Genomic DNA, 20,636 nt, shown 5'->3' on the forward strand with positions numbered 1-20,636 from the left:
TCAAAACCAATATTTCTAAACAAGTCTGTGCCTTTGAAACAAAACGTGCATTCATTGAAGGAACCAGTTCAGATGTTGTTAACAGAACCTCCTGCCTGAAGGTCTTCTGTTTTCTTCACTGCTCTCTTCCCTCCAGGGACTGAGGTCCAGAAGTCTCCAGGCTCTCTGAGTGGCAGGGACAGGGTGGGTGGGACCTGTGTAGCCTCCTGGGCATCTGTTCTGTCTTCTTGCATGGCTGGTTTGTGGATTCAGCTGGTCCTGTGGGCTGACACAGCGCTGCGTGTGTATTTCAGCCTGTGTGTATATTTCAGCCAGCAGGATGGGGAAAATTAAGAGAGAGAAAAACCCAGAACTCTGCCCTGTGAGAAAAACTCAGCAGTAGGTCTGAGACAAGCCCGGGCGGGTCAGGGTCCACCCCCTTCTTCCTGGCTGGAAGTCTTTGTGTTGTCCCTTCCAGGGGTGAGAAACTCCTGAAATCAAATGGAAGAGGATGTATGTCTTTTCAAAGGCTTCCTGCCCTTTTAATGCAGTTTATGTACAGTTGTAATTTTCCATGAATTCCATAGTATGTCAGTATATTAAAACGTGTCTGGTTAGGATGGAAATACTTCTCTGAGTCTCCAGGTGAGATGGAAAGAATCTTGGTGCATCTGTGTTGACAGAAAGTCTATGCTCTCTGTTCAGCTGCCTGTGTCTAGGGTGGCGGGTGAGGATCCTGCAAGCCCTCTTCTGTGTTGTGTTGGGGCATTTAAGTGGGAGCCACAGTGACAGGGCTGTAAATCACACATACTCAGGGCAATCCTGTGCAACAGGTTCCTTGTCCTCTCTAAGTATCATATTGCATTTCCAGGAAAAGAGGTAACCTATGCTGGGGGTGGCGATAAGTAGGGGAGGAGTGATTTTATTAAATTAAGGCTGCTGAATTTGAGACCTTGCTGATGGGAGGCAGGGTTGTCTTGTTGGCTTCCTTTGATCAGCTTTCTTAACCTCACCTTTCAGAATCTGTTTCCTCATCCATGAGATAGGATCAATAATTTGCATGTGAAATGTATTTAGGAGGGTTAAATGAGATAAAGACTGCAGATGGCTAAGCTGCACTCAGCAAAAGGCAACCCTTAGAAACATTGACATGTGTGATATATCCAGGATTTCTCGGTCATTCTGAGAAATGTGTTATTTGAAAGCTGGCAGCATTCGGATCTGTGCCTCTGTGCCGGTGACACTGTTGGTTACTGGTGATAAGTTCTGCTCCCTCAAATGCTGAAGTTTGAACATTAGAGAAGCACGCCAAGGCAAGCATATAAAGCAGGGCTTATTTAAAAAGGGGTAACAGACTTCTCCCAGGAGGGAGAAGGGGCCATACATATACATAGCTGGTATCCCAAGAAGTGAGGTGTTCTGCCCTTTTTATAAGTCCTAGGCTTCTTCCTTTGTTCTCCTGCCCTCTTCCCCTTATCTTTCTTTTTCCTGTGTACGTGACTGGGCCTAAGAAATGCTGGGTGGGATGGCCAAAAGGTGGGAAACAGGTGGTCTGAAGGGGGAAGGGCAGGATGGTGCAGCCCAGGACACATTACTTAACAACTTTATAGCTCCCTGTAGGGAGGAACAATTCCTGGGACAGGTTACCTTAGCAACAGGTTGGAGCTGGGGCAGGTTCTTGATAAGGGTGGAGGAAGGGCTCTGAAGGAATTAACATTTCAATCTTTCAGGTGGACTGTCTCCAACTTCCCTGACTCAATCAAAATTGCCCTCCTTGATCCTACCTGACTCTATTTACCTATCTATGCTGACTGCCTGTCTAATTCTGGCTTCACTGGTAGCCACTACAGCTTTGCCCTAAACGGTAAAATTCCCAGTGGAATTTGGGATCAATGATTGCTCTTGTTTCTAGGTCAGCAATTGACACAGTAAGGACATCTTGGTCTCTTTATTATCATGCCCCTTAATTTCTCCCCCCCAGTATTTAAAATAATAATAATAATAATAATAATAATAATAATAATAATAAACGTCCAAAGGCATAAAGCTGCCCAGCTGAGTTGGAATCATGACAGGGGGTGGTGAGTTCGGAGGGAGAGTCCTGTGGAAGATGGTCATACAGCTGTCAGATGGCAAGTTGGGGCCAGATCTTTGTCCTATGGTCAGATGAGAACATCCATCACACCCACTTGCTTTGCATCAGAACCCCCGCCCCAAGATTGACTTGTGATTTCAAGGTTATTTAAAGTGAGAACTGAGGGACCCAAAGGTCCCCATCACAGACCACACCCTTTCTGTCTTCCTGTTCCATGGCCCACTGTTATTTTGCCAGGATATAACTTAGGAAACCAATTCAGCCTCCAGTTTGCCCTAAGGAGCAGCATGACTTGTGGCTTTGAATGATGATGTTTGTAGGGTAAGTATTTGATTCTTGATTAGCCTCAGGTGTAGTGGGCAGCTAGCTGGATGGAAAAGGTGGATACCTGCTCCATCTTAGGTAAACTAAACTTAAAACGGGATTTTATAAATTTGGAGTGGGAGAGAGGAATGAGTGCCTAGCTGACCTGAGGACCAGGGTCATCAACTTCTTTAGGTGACCAGGTGCAGTGAGAGAGTAAGAGAAAGAAGGATCTCCACCAAAGACTAAATCTGGTCGTGGGAAATGTGGGTCATGGATCTGCTCCTGTGTGTCACTTGGTGGGAGCAGATCAAAGTCACTCAGCTTGCTGACCACTTCCTCCGAGTAGACTGTTAGAAGAAGATGTACTGTTTTCCCAGGGGCCTCATCAGTTCTGCTGCCTGATCAACTCTTTCTCATTATCGGGGTCTCAGAGTGTAACTAATGCTACCCTTAGGCTGAAGCAAATAAGTCAGAAATACCCTAGTGTCAGTTAAAGGAAAACTAAAGCAATGAAGTTACTCACAGATTATTTAAGCATTGTTTTTTTCTTCTTCTTCTTCTTCTTCTTAGCAGAGAAAAATTTCAGAGCTTATTCATGAGACACATGTAAAAAGTTATGAAAAGAAAGGCCATGTTGGGGAATGAAAGACTGTCTTTAAGATACTGACATTCTCAATTTTATCTACACATTTAATTCAATAAAAAACATCAATAGCTACGTGGATGTGAGTGGAACTTGACAAATTTATTCAAAATTTATATAGTGAAGGTCCTGAGTAGCCAAGATACAGTTGCCAGATGCCAGAAGCTAGAGAATTCAGGGAGTATGGCCTGGTGCAAAATAGATGAATTGACTGACCAATGTGTTAGGTCACCTTTCCATCACTATAATACCTGAGATAGAAAACTTACCAAAGGTTTCTTTGGCTCACAGTTTTGGGGGTTCCAGTTCATAACTGACGACTCCATTGCTTTTGGTCCTGTGCAAGGCCGCACATCATAGCAGGAGCATGTGACAGAATGAAACTGCTCACTTTGTGGCAGGAAAGCAATAGAGACAAAGAAAAAGGAGCTGGAATTCCACAATTCTCTTCAAAGATGTGTTCCCCATGACCTCAAGACCTCCCACTAGGGCCTACCCCTTAAATATTCCACTACCTCTCAATAGCTTCACACAGAGGGCAAAGCCTGTAGCACTGGACTTTTGGGGGACACTTAGGATTCAGATTATAGCAACTGATAAAACAGATGAAAATATAGATCAGATCTGCATGTGATAGAAACCTCAGTGATGATCAGCAGGGGAAAGCGGGAACACCCCATAAATAGAACTGTAAAGTTTCTCTCTCAAAAAAGTAAAATGGATTCTCTTTATACTGCACACAAAACATCTATTCCAGATGGGTCAAGGACTTAAATGTCAAGTACAATATTTAGTGGAAAATATGGACACACATGTTTTTCTGTTTGTTTTCAGTTCCTCTCCTGTTTCTCTTTTCTTGCCTTGCTGTGGGTTTCTGAAAACTTGTGGGGGACTCTGTATCGATTTGCAAATAATGATTTTGAGTATATTGCTTCTTAGAAGTTTTTTTAGAGGCTACTTATAATGCACAGAGATAACTTATCATTGCCTACTGGTATCAACATTTTACCACTTACAGTATGGAAATCTTATTTCAATCCCTCCCCACTTTTAAAATACAATTCTTGGGGCTGGGGATGAGGCTCAAGCAGTAACGCTCTTGCCTGGCATGCGCAGGGCTCTGGGTTCGATCCTCAGCACCACATAAAATAAAAAATAAAGATGTTGTATCCACCAAAAACTGAAAAATAAATATTAAAAAATTCTCTCTCCTCTCTCTCTCTCTCCCTCTTTCTCTCTCTCTCTCTCCCCTCTCTTCTCTCTCTCTCTTAAAAAAATAAAATAAAATACAGTTCTTTTCAAGTATTTTGTATATTTACACCAAGTACCACATGCAGTGGTGGCCTACTTTTTTTGTTCTAACCATCAGATGTGATTTAGGAAACACATGAGGAGAGGGATTGATTATTGTACTTCCTATGTTCATTTTTACCCAGTCTGAGGTTCTTCTTGCCCTTTGGAAGTTTCAAACCTTATGATTTTCTTTCTGTTTAGAGAATTCCCTTTAGCTATTCCTGAAGGGTAGGTTTGCAGACAACGAACTCTCATAGTTTTCCTTCATCTCCAAATATCTTTACTTCCCTTCCTCCCTGAAGAGTATTTTTGCTGGCTATAGAAGTTTCTTCTTTGAGTAATAGAATAATGCTGTGTCTCCTCTTTCTGGCCTACCTGGTTTGGGGTCACTGAGCTACTGATAACAGTGCCACCAGGCAAACCGTGATGTACCTTTGTTGAGAAGGTATGCACAGATCTCAGAGGTGTGGCTCTGTGACAATAGGTCAACTCAGATCTGGGGAGAGAAGGCTGAGAGAGACCCTCGAGGCTGTGCCTAGACAGGCTGTACATCTGGTGGGGACTGAGTAGCACTTGGGCAAGCTGGGGACAGGGTGGCGAGCCCTAGAGGCCTGGCAATATGATTGAACAAAGACAGCCTCAGCTCTGGGGCATCCACACATCCCAGGGGCTGGCCATGTGTTAGGCAGTGCTGGGTCTGTAGCTGCATTGGTGGCATAAGGGAGCAGAAGGCTCAGACCCATGCCCACCTTGGGGAGGGCTTTATTGATGATGTGGGCTCTTCAGTGCTTCTGGCTTGGACACTTGACTCAACAGTAAATATTTTCACCAACTTATTTAGAATATTTAGCCACAATCCTCAGTTTTATGTTTGTCACCACTGGACTTTAACAAACCATATCCACCTCCCCTCCTTTCCCTCCTCTTCTGCATACTATTCCATTCCTGGAGAGGGGTGGATTTAATTTCCATTTCATATCTGATTTTTGTCTGTTCTTCCCCAGCGTCACATGCTTCCCCAGTGTGTTTGTGTTTTTGCTGTTTCCTCTGTTACATTCTGTGCATTGAGGCTGCATAATATATGCAGACTCTGGTCTTGGGCTAGAGGGACCAGTTCTGAGGGTTGTTGGATGATCCAGTATACTTCCTTATGCTGTAATCTGGTCTGTAAAATGCAGTGACATGCCTCTTCCCAGGAGACCTGAGAGGGACAGAAAGCGCTGGGTGAATGCAGGTGGAGGTTGTAGCAGGGAGCTTCGTTGGGGGTCACATACCCTAAGCTGCTGGATAGACAGTGCTTGGGGTGTCTTAGGGTGATTTATGCTCTGCCACAGACTTTAACTGGACCGGCCCTTTTGGAAAGAGGACAGTGCTCAGCAAAAGCAGTTCAGTTTGGTCTATTTGAAGACAAGGTGTTTTGGCCCCTAAGATTGTTTTCTTCTTCTCCTCAGAGCACAGTAGTCATCTCTTAAACCCCATTCCCAGGGGACAGGAGTCCTTCTGGGGGTAGGACTGCTGAGAGCTTTAGTTGTTGCAGAAATGCTATGGCAGAAACTGCTGATTGCTGTCAATTATCTTATTTATCAGAACATCATTTGTTTCATTTGGAGCAATTTTAATATGCTGGAAGCTTTTCTGAAAGGCCAAATGCTGAGCAGCCTGGTAGCCTTCCAGCAGTCCTGGTGGCCTTGCTATTCATGAGGTTTGGACTGGACTGAACAAGCTGGTGCTGCAGTGTCCTCCACCACAAAGCCAGTGGCATACTGCATGTTGGGGGAGCTGGGTGCGCCTGCGTAGCGTTGACCAGGCGCTGCCCACGAGAAAAATCAAGCCAGCCGAAAGAGAAACAGCACCACAAAAAATCAAGGGGTTGAAATTGACATCCTTGCATCAGTCAGCATGGGTAGCCTGCCTGGAATTAGAAACCTTGATGAAAAAAACATAAAAACAAAAGCAGCCATGATTTGGAAAGTTAAAATTCATCCGCTTGGGACCTCTCCAGCTTGCTCCCCAAGCCACAGGGCTGGAAGTGAAGAGTCGGGTGAGAAGGATGGCGTCATGGGCTCAGGCTTCCTCACTCCTCTGGTCGGCTTGGGGTCCTGTGGGCTTCTGGCAGGATTCATTCCTTCTGCATTCTGGTTACAGATTGCCATTCTCAAGCCAAATGTTGTAAGGAAGGGACACTTTTAGAAGCCCTGTGTGGTCTTCTCAGGAGCCAAGTTTCAACTCACACATCATGCCAGCCCTCCTTCTTATTGCTTATGATTGACATTGGGGTCTGGTTACACTGTAAGCATGCTTCATTCTAACTTCATTAATCCTCCTATGACCCTAGAATAGGCCATTGTCATTACCCTGCCATTGACAGAAGGTATAATTCCTCAAATCATACTCATGATAGGGGGTAAATTGTGGCCACACACCTCCTCCCCAATTCAGATGTTAAGGCCCTAGCCATATTTGGAGATGGGGTGTTTACAGAGTTAACTAAGTTTAATCAAGTCACTTGGGGTGAGCTCCAATCCAGTATGACTGGTGTCTTCATATGAAGAGATTAGGAGATACACAGAACGACGAATACATAGAGAGTATGAAGCAGAGAGACCTTGGGAGAAACCAACCCAGCCTACCCCTTGATCCTGGACTTCCATCCTCCAGGACTGTGAGAAATAAATGTGTGTTGTTTAAGCACCCACCCAGTCTGCTGTGTTTGCTATGGCAGCCTGAGTAGACTAAAACACCTATATCTGGACTGCCAGCTCTCTAAACCTTGGCACCCTGTACAGAGTGACAAGGAGCCAGGTCTTGCTAGAGTCAAAATTGGGAAACTCAAGAATTGTGTTCAAATTCTGCTCCTGGGTCAGAGGGGTAGATGAGGAGAGGCACTGAACATCAGCTTCGTCAGTGCAAATGGATGATGGTATGCGTCTTTATAAGTCCATCTTTATAAGCCCTTTAAGTACCATACAGATAGTGACTGTTAGTAATATATTGATAACTTAAGAATTTTTTTGGAAAAAGATAAAACATTCTGAGTCTCTCATGTTGGGAAAACCCCGCTGAGAGTTGGGGTTTGTAGCTCAGGCGTAGATTGCTTGCCTAGCATGGGTGAGGCACTGGGTTTGATTCTCATCACTGCATATTAAAAAAAAAAATTAAACAAAAAAGAAAACCCAGCTGAAACTCATCAGCAATTCTGTGTACCACCATGAGAATATGCCTAACTAGATTTAACTGAAGCAGAGTTTTAGAGTATTTACCTAACAAAAGAGTCATGATATGCATCCATATTGCTCACCGAGCTTCAGAAGCACTGGGCAAATTTATCATTGCCTGGTAGGGACCTGGCTTATGAAAGCTGCTGTCTTCTGTACCTGAAATGCTATGAGATATCTGTTAGTCACCTGTCGGCCCAGGTACTTTATGAGCTGGGAGTGTAATGGATGCAGATCCCCCAAGTGCCCTAGATTCTGGGAGAAGGGGGGGTCCTCTAAGGATGTCTTCCTTGGACCCATGTCCATTGAAGTCTTCTACAGCAATTAAAATTCCCCAGTCACAGTCAGAGACTTCTGAGGTTACAGGTGAGCTATTTCCCTACATGGTCAGTTTGGACATGATTCAGACCTCCTGGTAGAGGCATTATAGGGGAAAAAGCTAGATCCAGATTTCTTGAGATTTCATGCATAAAGTGATCTGGCACCACACTGAAATGATCTTTCCTTAGAAGAACTCTGGTGGAGTTCAGCATGTGATACATGCAGTGCTTCTTTTTTTTTTTTAATCTACTTAGGGCAATGGAATGTTTTTTTTTTTTTTATTGGTTGTTCACAACATTACAAAGCTCTTGACATATCATATTTCATACATTAGATTGAAGTGGGTTATGAACCCCCAATTTTACCCCAAATGCAGATTGCAGAATCACATCGGTTACACATCCACAATTTTACATAATGCCCTATTAGTAATTGTTGTATTCCATGCAGTGCTTCTAAAAGAAAGCTGGGTTCTTTGGGAATTCTGCTTGAAGACAAAAAGCACTGAAATTTCCAGCCTTTGGGGCATATTCAGTTATGTGACTGGAATTTTGCTGGGGATGGGATACTTGAACCAGGACATTGTGGATACAGCTTGTCCACCAACACAGGCTCCAGCTGGTAGCCTAATATTCATTCCTACATAGATGTTGCTGTGCTCCTTATGCCAACCTCCACTCAGCCAGAGTTCCCAAAGGGACTCAGGCAAATTTTCCCTGTGTTTTTTGAAGTGGCCCCCCCCCCCATTTGTTTTGCTTTTTGTTGTTGTTTTTCCTCAGCATAAGGAAGGCTTCCCCAAGGAGTTCTGAGGAGGCTTCCTTTCATACCCCTGGTGCCACTCTGCCAACCTCACCAATAGCCTGACTGCCCTCTGCTGATTTATGCTAGTCTACCCCCATTCCCTCTAGATGGAAGCAGAACAGGCACAGCCCCTTGCATCACTGAAACCCCTTTCTATTGCAAGTCACCAGTCTCAACTCAAAATGACTAAAAGAATATGAAAGTGAAAAACTAAATACAATAGTTAAAAGTGGAAGCTACCCAGGTGTCCATGGACACTTAATTGATTGACAGCAGAATATGAAATAGTCACACAGTGGAATGTTACTCAGCCTTTGAATGGAAGGGTATTTTAACAATAGGCTATCACATAGTCAAATCCTGGGGACATTTTGCTAAGTGAAATAATCCAGTCACAAAAGGACAAATCCTGTATGATTCCACTTATATGAGATCCCTAGCGCAGTAGAATTTGTGAAGACAGAAAATAGAGTGGAGGTTGCCAGGGGCTGGGAGGAGATGGGAATGGAAGTTGCTAATGAAGACAAAGTTTTGCAAAATGAAAGCATTCTGGAGATTGATGGTGGTGATGGTTGAACAACCAGTGAATGTACTTAATGCTACTGAATGGTGTACTTAAAAATGATTAAGGTGGTAAATTTTGTGTTATGTATATTTTATTGTGATTTAAAAAATATATATAGTGGAAGTATAGCTTAGCATTGTGGATGTCTCTGGCCTCAAGTTTGGTTTTATTAGAACTCTGTTATCAGGCAGGTGGTTCTTCTTCTTTTTTCCCCACATCCTTACCTCTGATTTCTCAGTGTTGGCTCCATCCTTGGGCTCTGTGTGGTCTCTAGGTAGCCTCAGTTTCTCCACTGCAATGTTATCTTTCCTTAAAGTCTAGCAGGAAGGAAGTCTTTGTTTTCCTGAGAATAAAAACCGAAGCACGGTTTTTATGATGTTCATGTCTTGTTAAGTTGCTAAGGAAGGGGATTCATTAATCAGTTGGAACAACTGGCCTCTGTGCATCCTAAGTGCAAAAACTGTTTTAAAAACACTCACTGTGAAGAGAAGGAGAAGAAGGAAGAAAAACTGTTTTCAACACTGTTTCAACATTAGAATTCTCTACACAGCACCACGTAAATGGGGAATGTTTTTTCTTTCCAGTTTGTTACAATCAAAACCTCTGAATATAGGACATCTTCAAAGAATAAGAGAAAACAGGGCCCTGTTTGTGACAAACTATTTTAATCTGCATTTTTTGGTTGCTTTATGTTACTAGTTAAGAGAAGACAGTGTCATGAATTTTTTTTTAAGAGAATACTTTCATTGGGAATGAGAACTTACAGAAGGGTGACCTGGCTGTTGGCAGATGGGAATTCCAACTCCAGCGATGCTGGGGCCCCTGGCCCTGCTGGGGTATTGAGAACCTTGCTTGCTTCAAGAGGACAGAGCCAATTTATGTGATTTTGACCTCAGGAGTGACAAAAGAAATAGTTTAATACCAAGAAAGTATATGTTCATCTGTTTGGAGGCTACCCCTTTCTATAGAGCATCAATAGAGTTTAAAGTGTAGAACTTTTTCACATCAAAAAACATGTGTGCACTGTTTTTTCAGGGTCTCAGCATTTTCTCTAATTAATTCTCATTATATCTGGCTGCCTACCCATTTCTCTTTTGCTTTCAAGAAGGTTAAATGGCTTGCTGTTTGTAGACAAATAACAAAGAATTATAAGCTAAGGACACCCTTTTTAGAAACACTGTTATTGCCAAATCTCCCATACAAAGTTTTTTATTTTTAAAAAATTAAATTTTAAAATTCTGAGCTAAATAGACCCTATGAATAATTTGATTTGATTTCAGTAGGACATGGTGTCCCACAGATGGGAATCTTCGATGAAGATCCAGAGGTTGAGAATGTGCTCAGCACACTGTGACTCGGGTAGGGGAGCCTGAATTAGGACTTGGAGACTGTAGCTTTCCTCCCCAGCAGCCCAAATTCTACTCCTAGAAATACGATGAAAAGGAGACAAGAGATTGGCTAATGTTTCATTCTCAAAAGGGCACTTCTTGTTTCACTGCATAATAATCCTCATGCATGACCAGGAAGAAAAGAGGTAGATAGATATAGATAGATAGCTGACAGGAGATATTCTCACTCACTTTTTCTTTTTCTTTTTTTTTTTTTTTTTTTTTTTGTACCAGGGATTGAACTCAGGGGTACTCAACCACCGAGTCACATCCCCAGCCCTATTTTGTATTTTATTTTTATTTTTTAGAGACAGGGTCTCACCGAGTTGCTTAGTGCCTTGCTTTTGCTGAGATTGGCTTTGAACTCGCAATTCTCCTGCCTCAGTCTTCTGAGCCACTGGAATTATAGGCGTGCGCCCTGCTCTCGCTCACTTTTTAAAGTTTATTGGGAACATGCCTGTGTATATATGGACCAGGGATTGAGACTGACATTTTAGGTAGTTAAACAACTAAGCTGAATTTTCTTCCTCGGAATAAGAGATTATAACATAATCTATATTTATTTTGTTTTTCATTAAAGATGCTGTATCAATTGATCAATTGGTTGATATTGGTTGATCATGGGTCAATTGGTTGATATTAAATAGTTAAGGTATGAGTGCATAACTTTCATATCTTTGTGAAGCATTCTTATAAAATCAAGAAGACAGGAAAAATGTTAGTTTTTCTCTGACATCCTGTGTCCTGATTTTTGTTTGGAAATTTATAGTTTCCAAGGCAAGAGTCAGAGCCCAGGGATGACCTTTGATGTTTGGACCTCTCATGGATTTTTAATGTCTGGCAGTTCCCTCTCCAGGCTCCAGGCTTGCAGGAGAGTGAGCCAGCAGCCCTGCTTGCAAGCTTCTGGGTCTCTACACTTCCTGTTAACTTATGGATCATGTCAGTAGCAGCCAGTGGAGAGCGAGTGGGGTCCAACTTCCCACAGATCCTACTGCAGCATCTTGAAAGAAAGCTTAAAAATAGACCATTTGGAAAAAAGCCAGTTACCCTCTCTCACCCTTCTTCTGGGTAGAGGAAGTGGGAGCAGAGAGGAGACAGAGTGCAGACATTCCTGAGGTCCCAGGAGGCCAGGCACGTGCCCCCCCTAAGTTCCGGCAGGACTCTATGAGCTGCCAGGCAGCAGTAGCCTCTGCCAGGCACCCCATCCCACTCTACCAGCTGGGTATACCAGCTGGTTTGGGGCAAAACCAAAAAGTGATAAGAGGCTGGGTTTCCAACCACTGACAATGTAATGCCTCCTCCTATTGCTTTGAGCAGCAGAGGGAAAATATGAGAATATTAGGAGACTTAAGAACGGAAATGATTCTATGCCAGAGAGAACTCGGGAAGTAAAAGGGGCATCTGTTCAGGGCCCACAATCTTATTGGTAGAGCAGGGCCCTGGCTGCACAGGAATGGGTCTGAATGGTTTTCTGTATTGCCACGGGTCCTTCCCATCCTGTGGAAACTCAGCAGGGAGGACTGGCAAGACAAGAGGAAAGGGCATTTGGAAGGAAGGAGTTTGCCTGCCCCACGGACCCTCTGAGTCATTGCTTTATGGAATCATTGTACTCACTGTGGTATCCTTATGTTCCCTTCTCTGAAGCAGAGACACGGGCTGCAGATGGCTCATGGTAGAGGAGAGCCCTAGCTGTCCTTCCCACTCCAATGGTGGCATAGAGTTAATGCCTCCACAAATGTCCCATCCCAGATGGTGGAGGTCACATCTGTTCTTTATCACTTCCATTCCTGTCCTGGGTCATTTCCAGGCTCCTTTAGGTGCAAAGCTGGGGAGGCCTGATACCCTCAGAACAAGGAGCTCAGTCCACTCACCATTCCCATTTTTGACATTTCACCTGCAGTTTAACCATGAACCTCACATGTACAGGTTAGACAAACAATAGCAGCAACATGGCTGCAGTGTAGCTCAGTGGCAGAGCTCCTGTCTGTCATGCACAAGGTCCTGGATTCCAGCCTCAGTCCTACAAACATAAACACAGACACATAACAGTGACAATAATGCCTGCTCTTAAAGTTTGTGAATTTCTAGGGAGTAAGGTTAGCATCTGCAGAAAGGGTTTGCAGTCTGTGTCTGCTCACTTAATTGAGGACTTTATCGATTCTTGGGGTGAGATTTTTAGGGTACTAACTCTTTCATGTTCTCTGAATTCCAATTCTGTGCCTCACTCTCCTCACCTGTGGAGCAGAGGTGGGATCCTGCAAGCAAAAGGCAAGTGGAGACCTCATGCAAGCAATGTGCATGCACGATACAGGAGCAGAGTAAAGTAGAACTGCCACTAATGTCCCTTTGCTGTCTGCAGTCTGAGTTATTAAACTTGGTAGTAGCTCTGTTGATCTGAGAAAGTAGCCACATCACACTTACCTGTGAATGCGGAGATCCAGCTAGTAAAATAGACTATTTAGACTAATTGCCAAGGTGAGGGCTTGACATAAACATGGCACCTGGTGCTTGGACAGCTCCTTTTTCACATGAAGGTTTAAGTCCTGTCCTTGAGCCAGAGACCATATAACAAGAGGGAACCACACAGCCACAGTGCCCCCAGAGTTGGTGCTAATAGAACTATAAACAAAGCCACTTTCATGGGAAGTGCTGTGCTTGCTGTTTTCTGGGACAAGCACTGGGATAACAGGAACACAGTGGGAGTTTATTTTCCTCTGGCCTCCCCTCATTTGGTGAAAGTCTCTGGCGCCATGTGAGGGTGTTTGGGACTTCTGAATCTTGGCATACATTCCCCAAATCCTCATGCCACTGGGACTCAGCAAACAGGGACATTACAGCACCAGGGGTTGCCCCTGTGCTGCATGTGGACCCCTAAGAGCAACATCAATTTTATGGCCAAAGGTGCTTCATACTGTTCCATTCCACACTCGCTCATGGAAGATCCAAGGCAGGTGCATTCGACTTGATAAAGAGTTTTTCTGATTCCAAAGTTTTATGCTGCTGTTTGGAGTGGGATCCATCCCTCTATCCACCCACTCCTCTGAGACAGGCCATGGGGCAGGATTTCCACATTATCCTCTGAACTTTTTCCTTTGACCTTTAAGCCTTTGCTGACTAATCCATCCATTCAGAGCATCCATGGGTGCCAGTTTAGTGCTGGGAATACAGGGGCCAGGTGTGGCTCCCGCCCCAGGAGCTAATGATAGTGCTCATCAAGCTTGTGTTACCAGTTTGGTCCATCATAATCCCACCCATCCTTCCTGGCTTCTATCAAATACTGCTTCCTCCAGGAAGCTTTGCAGGCTCCCCCAGCAAGTGTTCCTAGGGGGTCTCTCTGAACCCCACAGGCTGCTCCTCCCATAGAGGTCTCTTCCTCACACACATCTCAAGAGCAGGACCTGCGGGTGCTTACTATCTTGCTCTGGTTTCTCTTTTCTGTTTCCTGCAACCTAGACCATGTTGGTAGATAATGAATACTCAGCAAATGTCTTATATGGGAAATAAAATGTCAAACTTAAATGAAGTTATTTTATTACCAGGAAGAGAAGCGAAGGGTGCAAAGGGATGGTTTAAAACCATATACATCTTTGTTTTTCAATCTAAGGAATTAAGGAAAGAGTTTGGAAGGCCATCCAGTTAATTAATTAGTTTACCAAACATTTACATTTAAATATTTACTATGGGTCATCCTGGGGCAGGGGCAGTCACACAGTTGTAAACTGGCTCTGTCTGCTCCAGGAATTTGTAGATAAATCGCAGCAGGAGACATGGTCATAAGCTGATTGCATGAACAGCATTTGCTAGGCCTGGCCCTGGTGTGATCATGAGATATTTACATTTGAGGCGGGAGATTGTGTATCCCTGGAGTGTCTTATTAAGGAGTTTAAACAAATAGGACATTAGCACTATGGTTTCCTGTAATGGAAAACTTCAGTGCTTAAAAAAAAAAAAATTAACACTAAAATTGGTGTCATGTCTTTTCCTCCAAAGCGGACAAATCACTGTGTTTAAGGTTTTGTCTGTAATTTTCAGATGTTGTACTTTTAAGTGTTCACTTCTGCCTGAGTGTCACGGGCTTTTTTTTTCCCCCTTATGGTTCCATATATTTAATATATCTTGGGAAATTCTCTTTAAATATCTTTTCCAGTGTCACTTGTTTTCATCCAGTGTTTCCATCCCTTCTTGGACTCCAGTTTCACATAGGTTAGAAGTTTCCATTGTTTTCCAGTGTTTTTACGCTCTTCTCTGTATTCCTCATCCTCCTCCCTCTCAGGGCTTCTTGCTGCACATAATTTTCTCCCCTAGCCAAGTCCACCCATCACTTCCTCTACAGTGTCTAGTCGGCTGATCAAAGCTCTGTCTGCATGCTCATTTCATTCCCTCTGTTAAGTTCTAGGGTTTCCATTTGATTATTTTTATGGACTTGTTCTTTTTGTGAAATGCAAATTGCTCTGTCTTCTGTTTTCTTGAACATTTAGCTATCCTACAGTCTGTGCTAGTCTAACTCCAATTTTTTGGTCAGTGGTGGGTTTTTTCTGGTTGTTGTTCTTTTTACCTTGGTCATGGTTTTCACTTGTCATATTTAGTGGCATGGCTAAATTTGTATTTAAATATTTCACAGCATGTAAAAAAAAAAATCACAGCAAGAGGGAGGAGGGGCAGGCTGGAGCGGGTTGTGTGCCCCAGAGAGGATGTGACTTTTCAATCAGGCTGACCAGATCCAATTAAGGCTGCTCTGTCCCTGGTACTCTTGTTCCTGGGTCATAGCCCTTCACGAATCTCACCTCAAAATCTCACCGTATTTGCAAGTTCCCCCTCGATAGGTATACCTCATACTTCTAATTTTGTTACTTGACTACTCAAATCCTTGCTTACTGTTTTAGTTTCTCAGTAGCCATTTTTTAATCTTGGTTACTAGGCATTGGCCCCTACCTCTGCAGTTCAGGACTCAGGGAAATTTGCTATAAGTTCAATTTCTCTGCCATCTTGGCCCTCCCAGTCCTGGCTGCCTTGATAGCTCTGAACCTTCATTTTAATTTCCCCAGAATAGTGTGATTGCAGCTCAAGTTTTCTCATAGTCAGTGGATTGTCACTGCAACTGAGTCACCAACTTGGGGGTCGGAGAGCAAAGGAAGTTTAAGGATGCCTGACTGTCTTGGTGTTTTAGGGCTTGGGCTTATGGAGAATGGATCTTGCTGTGGAGAAGGGTCCTGTTGATTTGCAGAAAAAGGCTGGACCCTAGGCATCCTAGATTGAATGTTAAGAGTACAGCCCATTAGTGGTTGTATGGTGCTGGGTCCTGGAGGACCAGCCCATTGGCCCTGTGTTCCTACCATGTGACTGCAAGGATACTGACACCAGCTCAGGTAGGGAGGTGGACAGTGTATGTGGGGCTGAGTTAGCCATCTTCTCTGTTGGAAACAGCAATAGGTAATGGTAAACCTGCACAGAGCGACACGGAACCAACTTCTTCAATCTCTGTGTGACATTATGGCTAAACAGGGCTATGAGCAGCAGAAGGATTCAGAAATTAACACCTTAGAGAGCACACAAATGGGATGAGATTACAACCCCTTTCACTTTCTATTTTCTCCCTGCAGAACCACGAGGCTGTCCTGAGATTCTCAGCCACACCGTGGGGATGTCAGAGAGCCCCATTGGACCCAAACCCACGATGCTTCGGGCTGATGTGCCTGCGACGCCCAGCTTTCAGCAGGCCTTTGCATCTTCCTGCACCATTTCAAGCAACGGTCCTGGCCAGAGGAGAGACAGGTAGGAAAACGAACCTATAAAACTTGGCACAAACGCCCTAAGAAGCCTGGAGTGCTGAGCTGAGGGTGGAGAGGGGGTTGTGGAGGCTGGACCTGGGGTCCCAGAGCGTGCCCCTACCCAGGTGATGTTGTGGACATGGTCTGTGTACTGGTATGTGGGAAGGTACACATAGGAAATATGGGAAACTCAGTCACAGGGGTATTGCAAGAATAGAAAGAAATGAAAGGGCCACAGACAAATAAAAAATGTCCTCTTTCTGCTTTATAAAGCCAGTGACCTTGAGGAAATCTAAATGGGACTGCTCCTGTTGCCCACAGTAGAAGTATATTCAATTGTGTTTATTATATGAACATAGCTCCCTATTTATCTTCCTTTGTTCAACCTCCTTTCTCATTAAACTGAAGAGGTTCCTCTCTAAGAATTTGCTATTGCAGGTAGATCCTATACTCAATGTTTGCTAATTTAAATATGTGTAAATTATGTGGATTATGTTTTTAGTTGCTTTTATATATTCCTGAATATATCATAATGTCTGGTACAGTTGTCCCTTCTTATCTGCAGGGAATATGTTCTAGGATCCTCAGTGGGGATGCCTGAAACCATGGATAGGACCAAACTCTATATGTACTATTTTTTTTCTACACTTATATACCTTTGATAAACTTTAACCTTTTCAAATGAAGGAAGCATTTTACAGCTTCTCCTTGGCATATCTGAATTGCCAGCATTACTACCCTTGCCCTTTGGGGACATTATTAAGTAAAATAAGAGTTTCTTGAACCTAAGAAACCATGATACAGTATCAGTCAATTGTACAACCAAGTTAGCTACTAAGTGACTAACGGGAAGGTAGCATATACAGCACAAATACATGAAACAAAGGGGATGATTCATTTCCTAGACAGGATGGAAGACTATGCAAGATTTCCTCACATTTCTCCAGATGGCACTCAGAATTTAAAACTTATCCATTATTTATTTCTGGAATCTTTTATTTAATATTTTCAGGCCAAGGTTGAGCCTACATAATGGGAACATGCTGCTCTGAATGGCACTCAGAGTTTAAAACTTTTTTTTAACTCAATTGTTAACTTTTAGAATTTTCCTTTTAACATTTTTAGACAAAGGCTGACCCTGGGTAACTGAAACAAGTATAAGGGGCACTACTTTGTATCTGAGCCTTGACATTTGTTTCCCCAGCTCTGCCCTCCTTACATCGACTGACAGTTTTTCTACTGATTTTGAGATGCTTCAATATACCTAATATTCCCTTGTGGCTGATTTATCTTTTGAACAGCCAGCCTTGTGCAGAACGCCCGTGGGTGGAGAGCAGCCCCAAATCCACACTCTCTCTCCTGGGGAGCAGCCGGCCCTCTGGAAGTCCCCTCGGCACCAACGAATTCTCCAGCCCCGGAAAGGACTCCGCAGGCCTGTCCTGCTTCCCATCGTCCGAGCTCCAGGCCTCTTTCCATGGCCATGAGCTGTCCATGGTGGAGCCACAGGACTCTCTAGTCCCCACAAGCAGCCAGGCCTTCCTGGGTTTCAGCACCAATCCAGTAGGAAGTGGCCTTCCACCTGAAGAGGACCCAGGAGCTTTGCTGGCCAATTCCCATGGAGCATCTCCGGCCCCTGGCCCGCTGCTGACAACAGCAGGGGCTGCCGACAATGGCTTCCTGTCCCACAGTTTTCTTACAGTGGCACCTGGACACAACAACCACCATAGTCCAGGCCTGCAGGGCCCAGGAGTGACCCTGCCTGGGCAGCCACCCCTCCCTGAGAAGAAACGGGCCTCAGAAGGGGATCGTTCTTTGGGCTCTGTTTCCCCCTCCTCCAGTGGTTTTTCCAGCCCACACAGTGGGAGCACTATCAGCATCCCCTTCCCAAATGTCCTTCCGGACTTTTCCAAGCCTTCAGAAGGGGCCTCACCTTTGCCAGGTATGTATTGTCACCTCTGTATGTGCACTAAGGAAGGGCCTGGAATTTACTGTTAGGGCTTACCTGAATGTGCATCTGTAATGTCAGTGTCTTGCAGGAAAAGCCCAGAGCTGTTAAGGATCCCATCCATCTTGCTGACCCAAAGCCAGACAGAGACATGGGGCTTCTCATTAATTTTTCTAGGCTTCTGCATTTATCCACCTTAGGTTCATCCCAGAAGTAGAAAGGACAGACTATTATAGCAGTTCTATTTTCCCTGTTACTCACAAACATTACTCTTTGAAGATTACTTTCTCTTTTAAATTAAATTGATTCATTCATAATTTATCTATGAAATTTTTCAGGTGCATAATTATAAATAACACTGACCTTGCTGTTTGCAAACTACTTTTCTATGTATTTTAAACATGCATTTCAAAATCCCAAAGTATCATGTTATAATGTTCTACCTTATAAAACAGTAGCTGTCTCCTGCAACTTACTAATTTCAAATGTAGTTCCTGCCCCTTAGAACACCCGCATCCTCCTTCTTCCCTAAGCATAGGATTCAGATTTGTAGGAACATTGTAGACAAGAAGGTACAATAAAAAAATGTTCTTTGTAGTCATTTTACTAAAATTTTGCTTTATAGATAGTCCAGGGGATAAACTTGTGATCGTGAAGTTTGTTCAAGACACTTCCAAATTCTGGTACAAGGCAGATATTTCACGAGAACAAGGTATGTGGGGAGAGGGAGGGCTCCCTGGGACATCATTCCTCCTCAGTGCCCAGGTTCCTTGTGTGAGGGAGGATCATGTCATAGCAGTGTCTAAGTACCAGGGCTGAGGCATGGATAGAGTCAGAGCAAGGCCACACTTTATTACATGCCTCTGGGGAAATCCCATGACCTTTAAGTTTTTATAGGAAAAATTTGGTTCTAATGAGGGAGTTGGGGAGGGATGGGCACCAGCTCTCAGCATTCCAACATGCAGAGTATAATTTCTGGCTGCTTCTACCAACTAGCAGCTTGCCAAGGCTGCCAGCCCGTGTCTCTACTGAAGAGTGAGGTCCTGAGCTACAGAAGACAAGGGTCAGGATGGAGGGAAAGGTGTACCTGTTTAACTGCCTTACTCTGTGTCGTCAGGAGCCCTGTGTATTCCTGAATACCTGTGTTGGTCCAAGTCAGGATGTCGTAGACTTGGCCAGATGCCTCACATGCAAACCAGATAGAGCATCTATCTGCTTGGTTCTGCGTCAAGATAGCTTTCAAAATTGAAATTTTTTTTTTTTAAATTTTTCTCTCTTTTTTTTTAATTTTTAATATTTATTTTTTAGTTCTCGGCGGACACAGCATCTTTGTTGGTATGTGGTGCTGAGGATCGAACCCGGGCCGCACGCATGCCAGGCGAGCGCGCTACCGCTTGAGCCACATCCCCAGCCCAAAAATTGAAATTTTTAATATTTAAAATTTTTTTTCTTTTTGCTTCTTTTTAAAAACTGACACATAATAATTATATACGTTTATGGGACATAGAGTGTTAATTTGATAAAGTGTATGTAATCCTTCTAATGGTCAAAGTAGGATAATTTGTTTTTCTATCTTATTAAATATTTATCATAAAATTATTAAGATATTTAATAATTTCAAATGAGTTTCTGTAATTTTATTTGTTTATTTGTTTGTTTATTTGTACTGGAGAATGAATCCAGGAATATTCTACCACTAAGCTATATCACCAGCCCTCCTTAATTTTTATTTGGGACAAAGTCTCACTAAGTTGCCAAGGCTGCCCTTGAACTTGTGATCCTCCTGCTTCAGCTTCGTGAGTCACTGGGTTTATAGGTGTAAGACCATGCTCAGAACGTGTTCCTGTTTACCAGAATATGAGTAGATTTTCCAACAGGAGCCTAGCAAGCCATTCCTGTGACTGTCCCTCCTGGAAGCATGTGTTAGTCAGCTTTGAATTGCTGAGACAAAAAATACCGGAGATAAACAACTTAAAAGGAGAAAAGATTTATTTTGGCCCTTTCAGAGGTTTCAAGCCATGGTCAGCTGGCTCCATTGCTTTTATACCTGTGATGGAACAAAACATCATGGTGGGGAGCATATGGTGGAGTAAAGCGGCTCACCTCATGGGGACCAGGAAGCAGAAAGAGAGAGAGGAAGGGGCCAGGGTCTCAAGATACCCTTCAAGGGCATGCATGTCCCCATGACCTACTTCTCCAACCAGGACCCACATGCTAAAGGTTCCACCACCTCTCAGTAGCACCTTCATCTGGGGACCAAGCCTCCAACAAGCTTTTGGGAAGCATTTAAGATCTAATCCATATCTTGGAAGCCCCT

At 43.7% G+C, this 20,636-nt stretch overlaps 1 protein-coding gene across 8 annotated transcripts in view; it reads left to right on the forward strand.

The window, feature by feature from the left end:
* TNS3 (tensin 3) overlaps window positions 1-20,636 on the forward strand; it is a 275,924-nt gene that overhangs the window by 229,875 nt on the left and 25,413 nt on the right. For all 8 annotated transcript variants that reach the window (XM_081287962.1, XM_081287963.1, XM_081287957.1 and 5 more), the window contains 3 exons: window positions 16,207-16,378; window positions 17,676-18,313; window positions 18,945-19,031. In XM_081287962.1, the coding sequence (XP_081144088.1) occupies window positions 16,207-16,378; window positions 17,676-18,313; window positions 18,945-19,031 (897 nt within the window). The remainder of the gene's footprint in view (window positions 1-16,206; window positions 16,379-17,675; window positions 18,314-18,944; window positions 19,032-20,636) is intronic.

The sequence above is a fragment of the Spermophilus citellus genome (genome assembly GCF_964194105.1).
Source record: "Spermophilus citellus genome assembly, chromosome: 3".
In the NCBI taxonomy this organism is placed as follows: domain Eukaryota; kingdom Metazoa; phylum Chordata; class Mammalia; order Rodentia; family Sciuridae; genus Spermophilus; species Spermophilus citellus.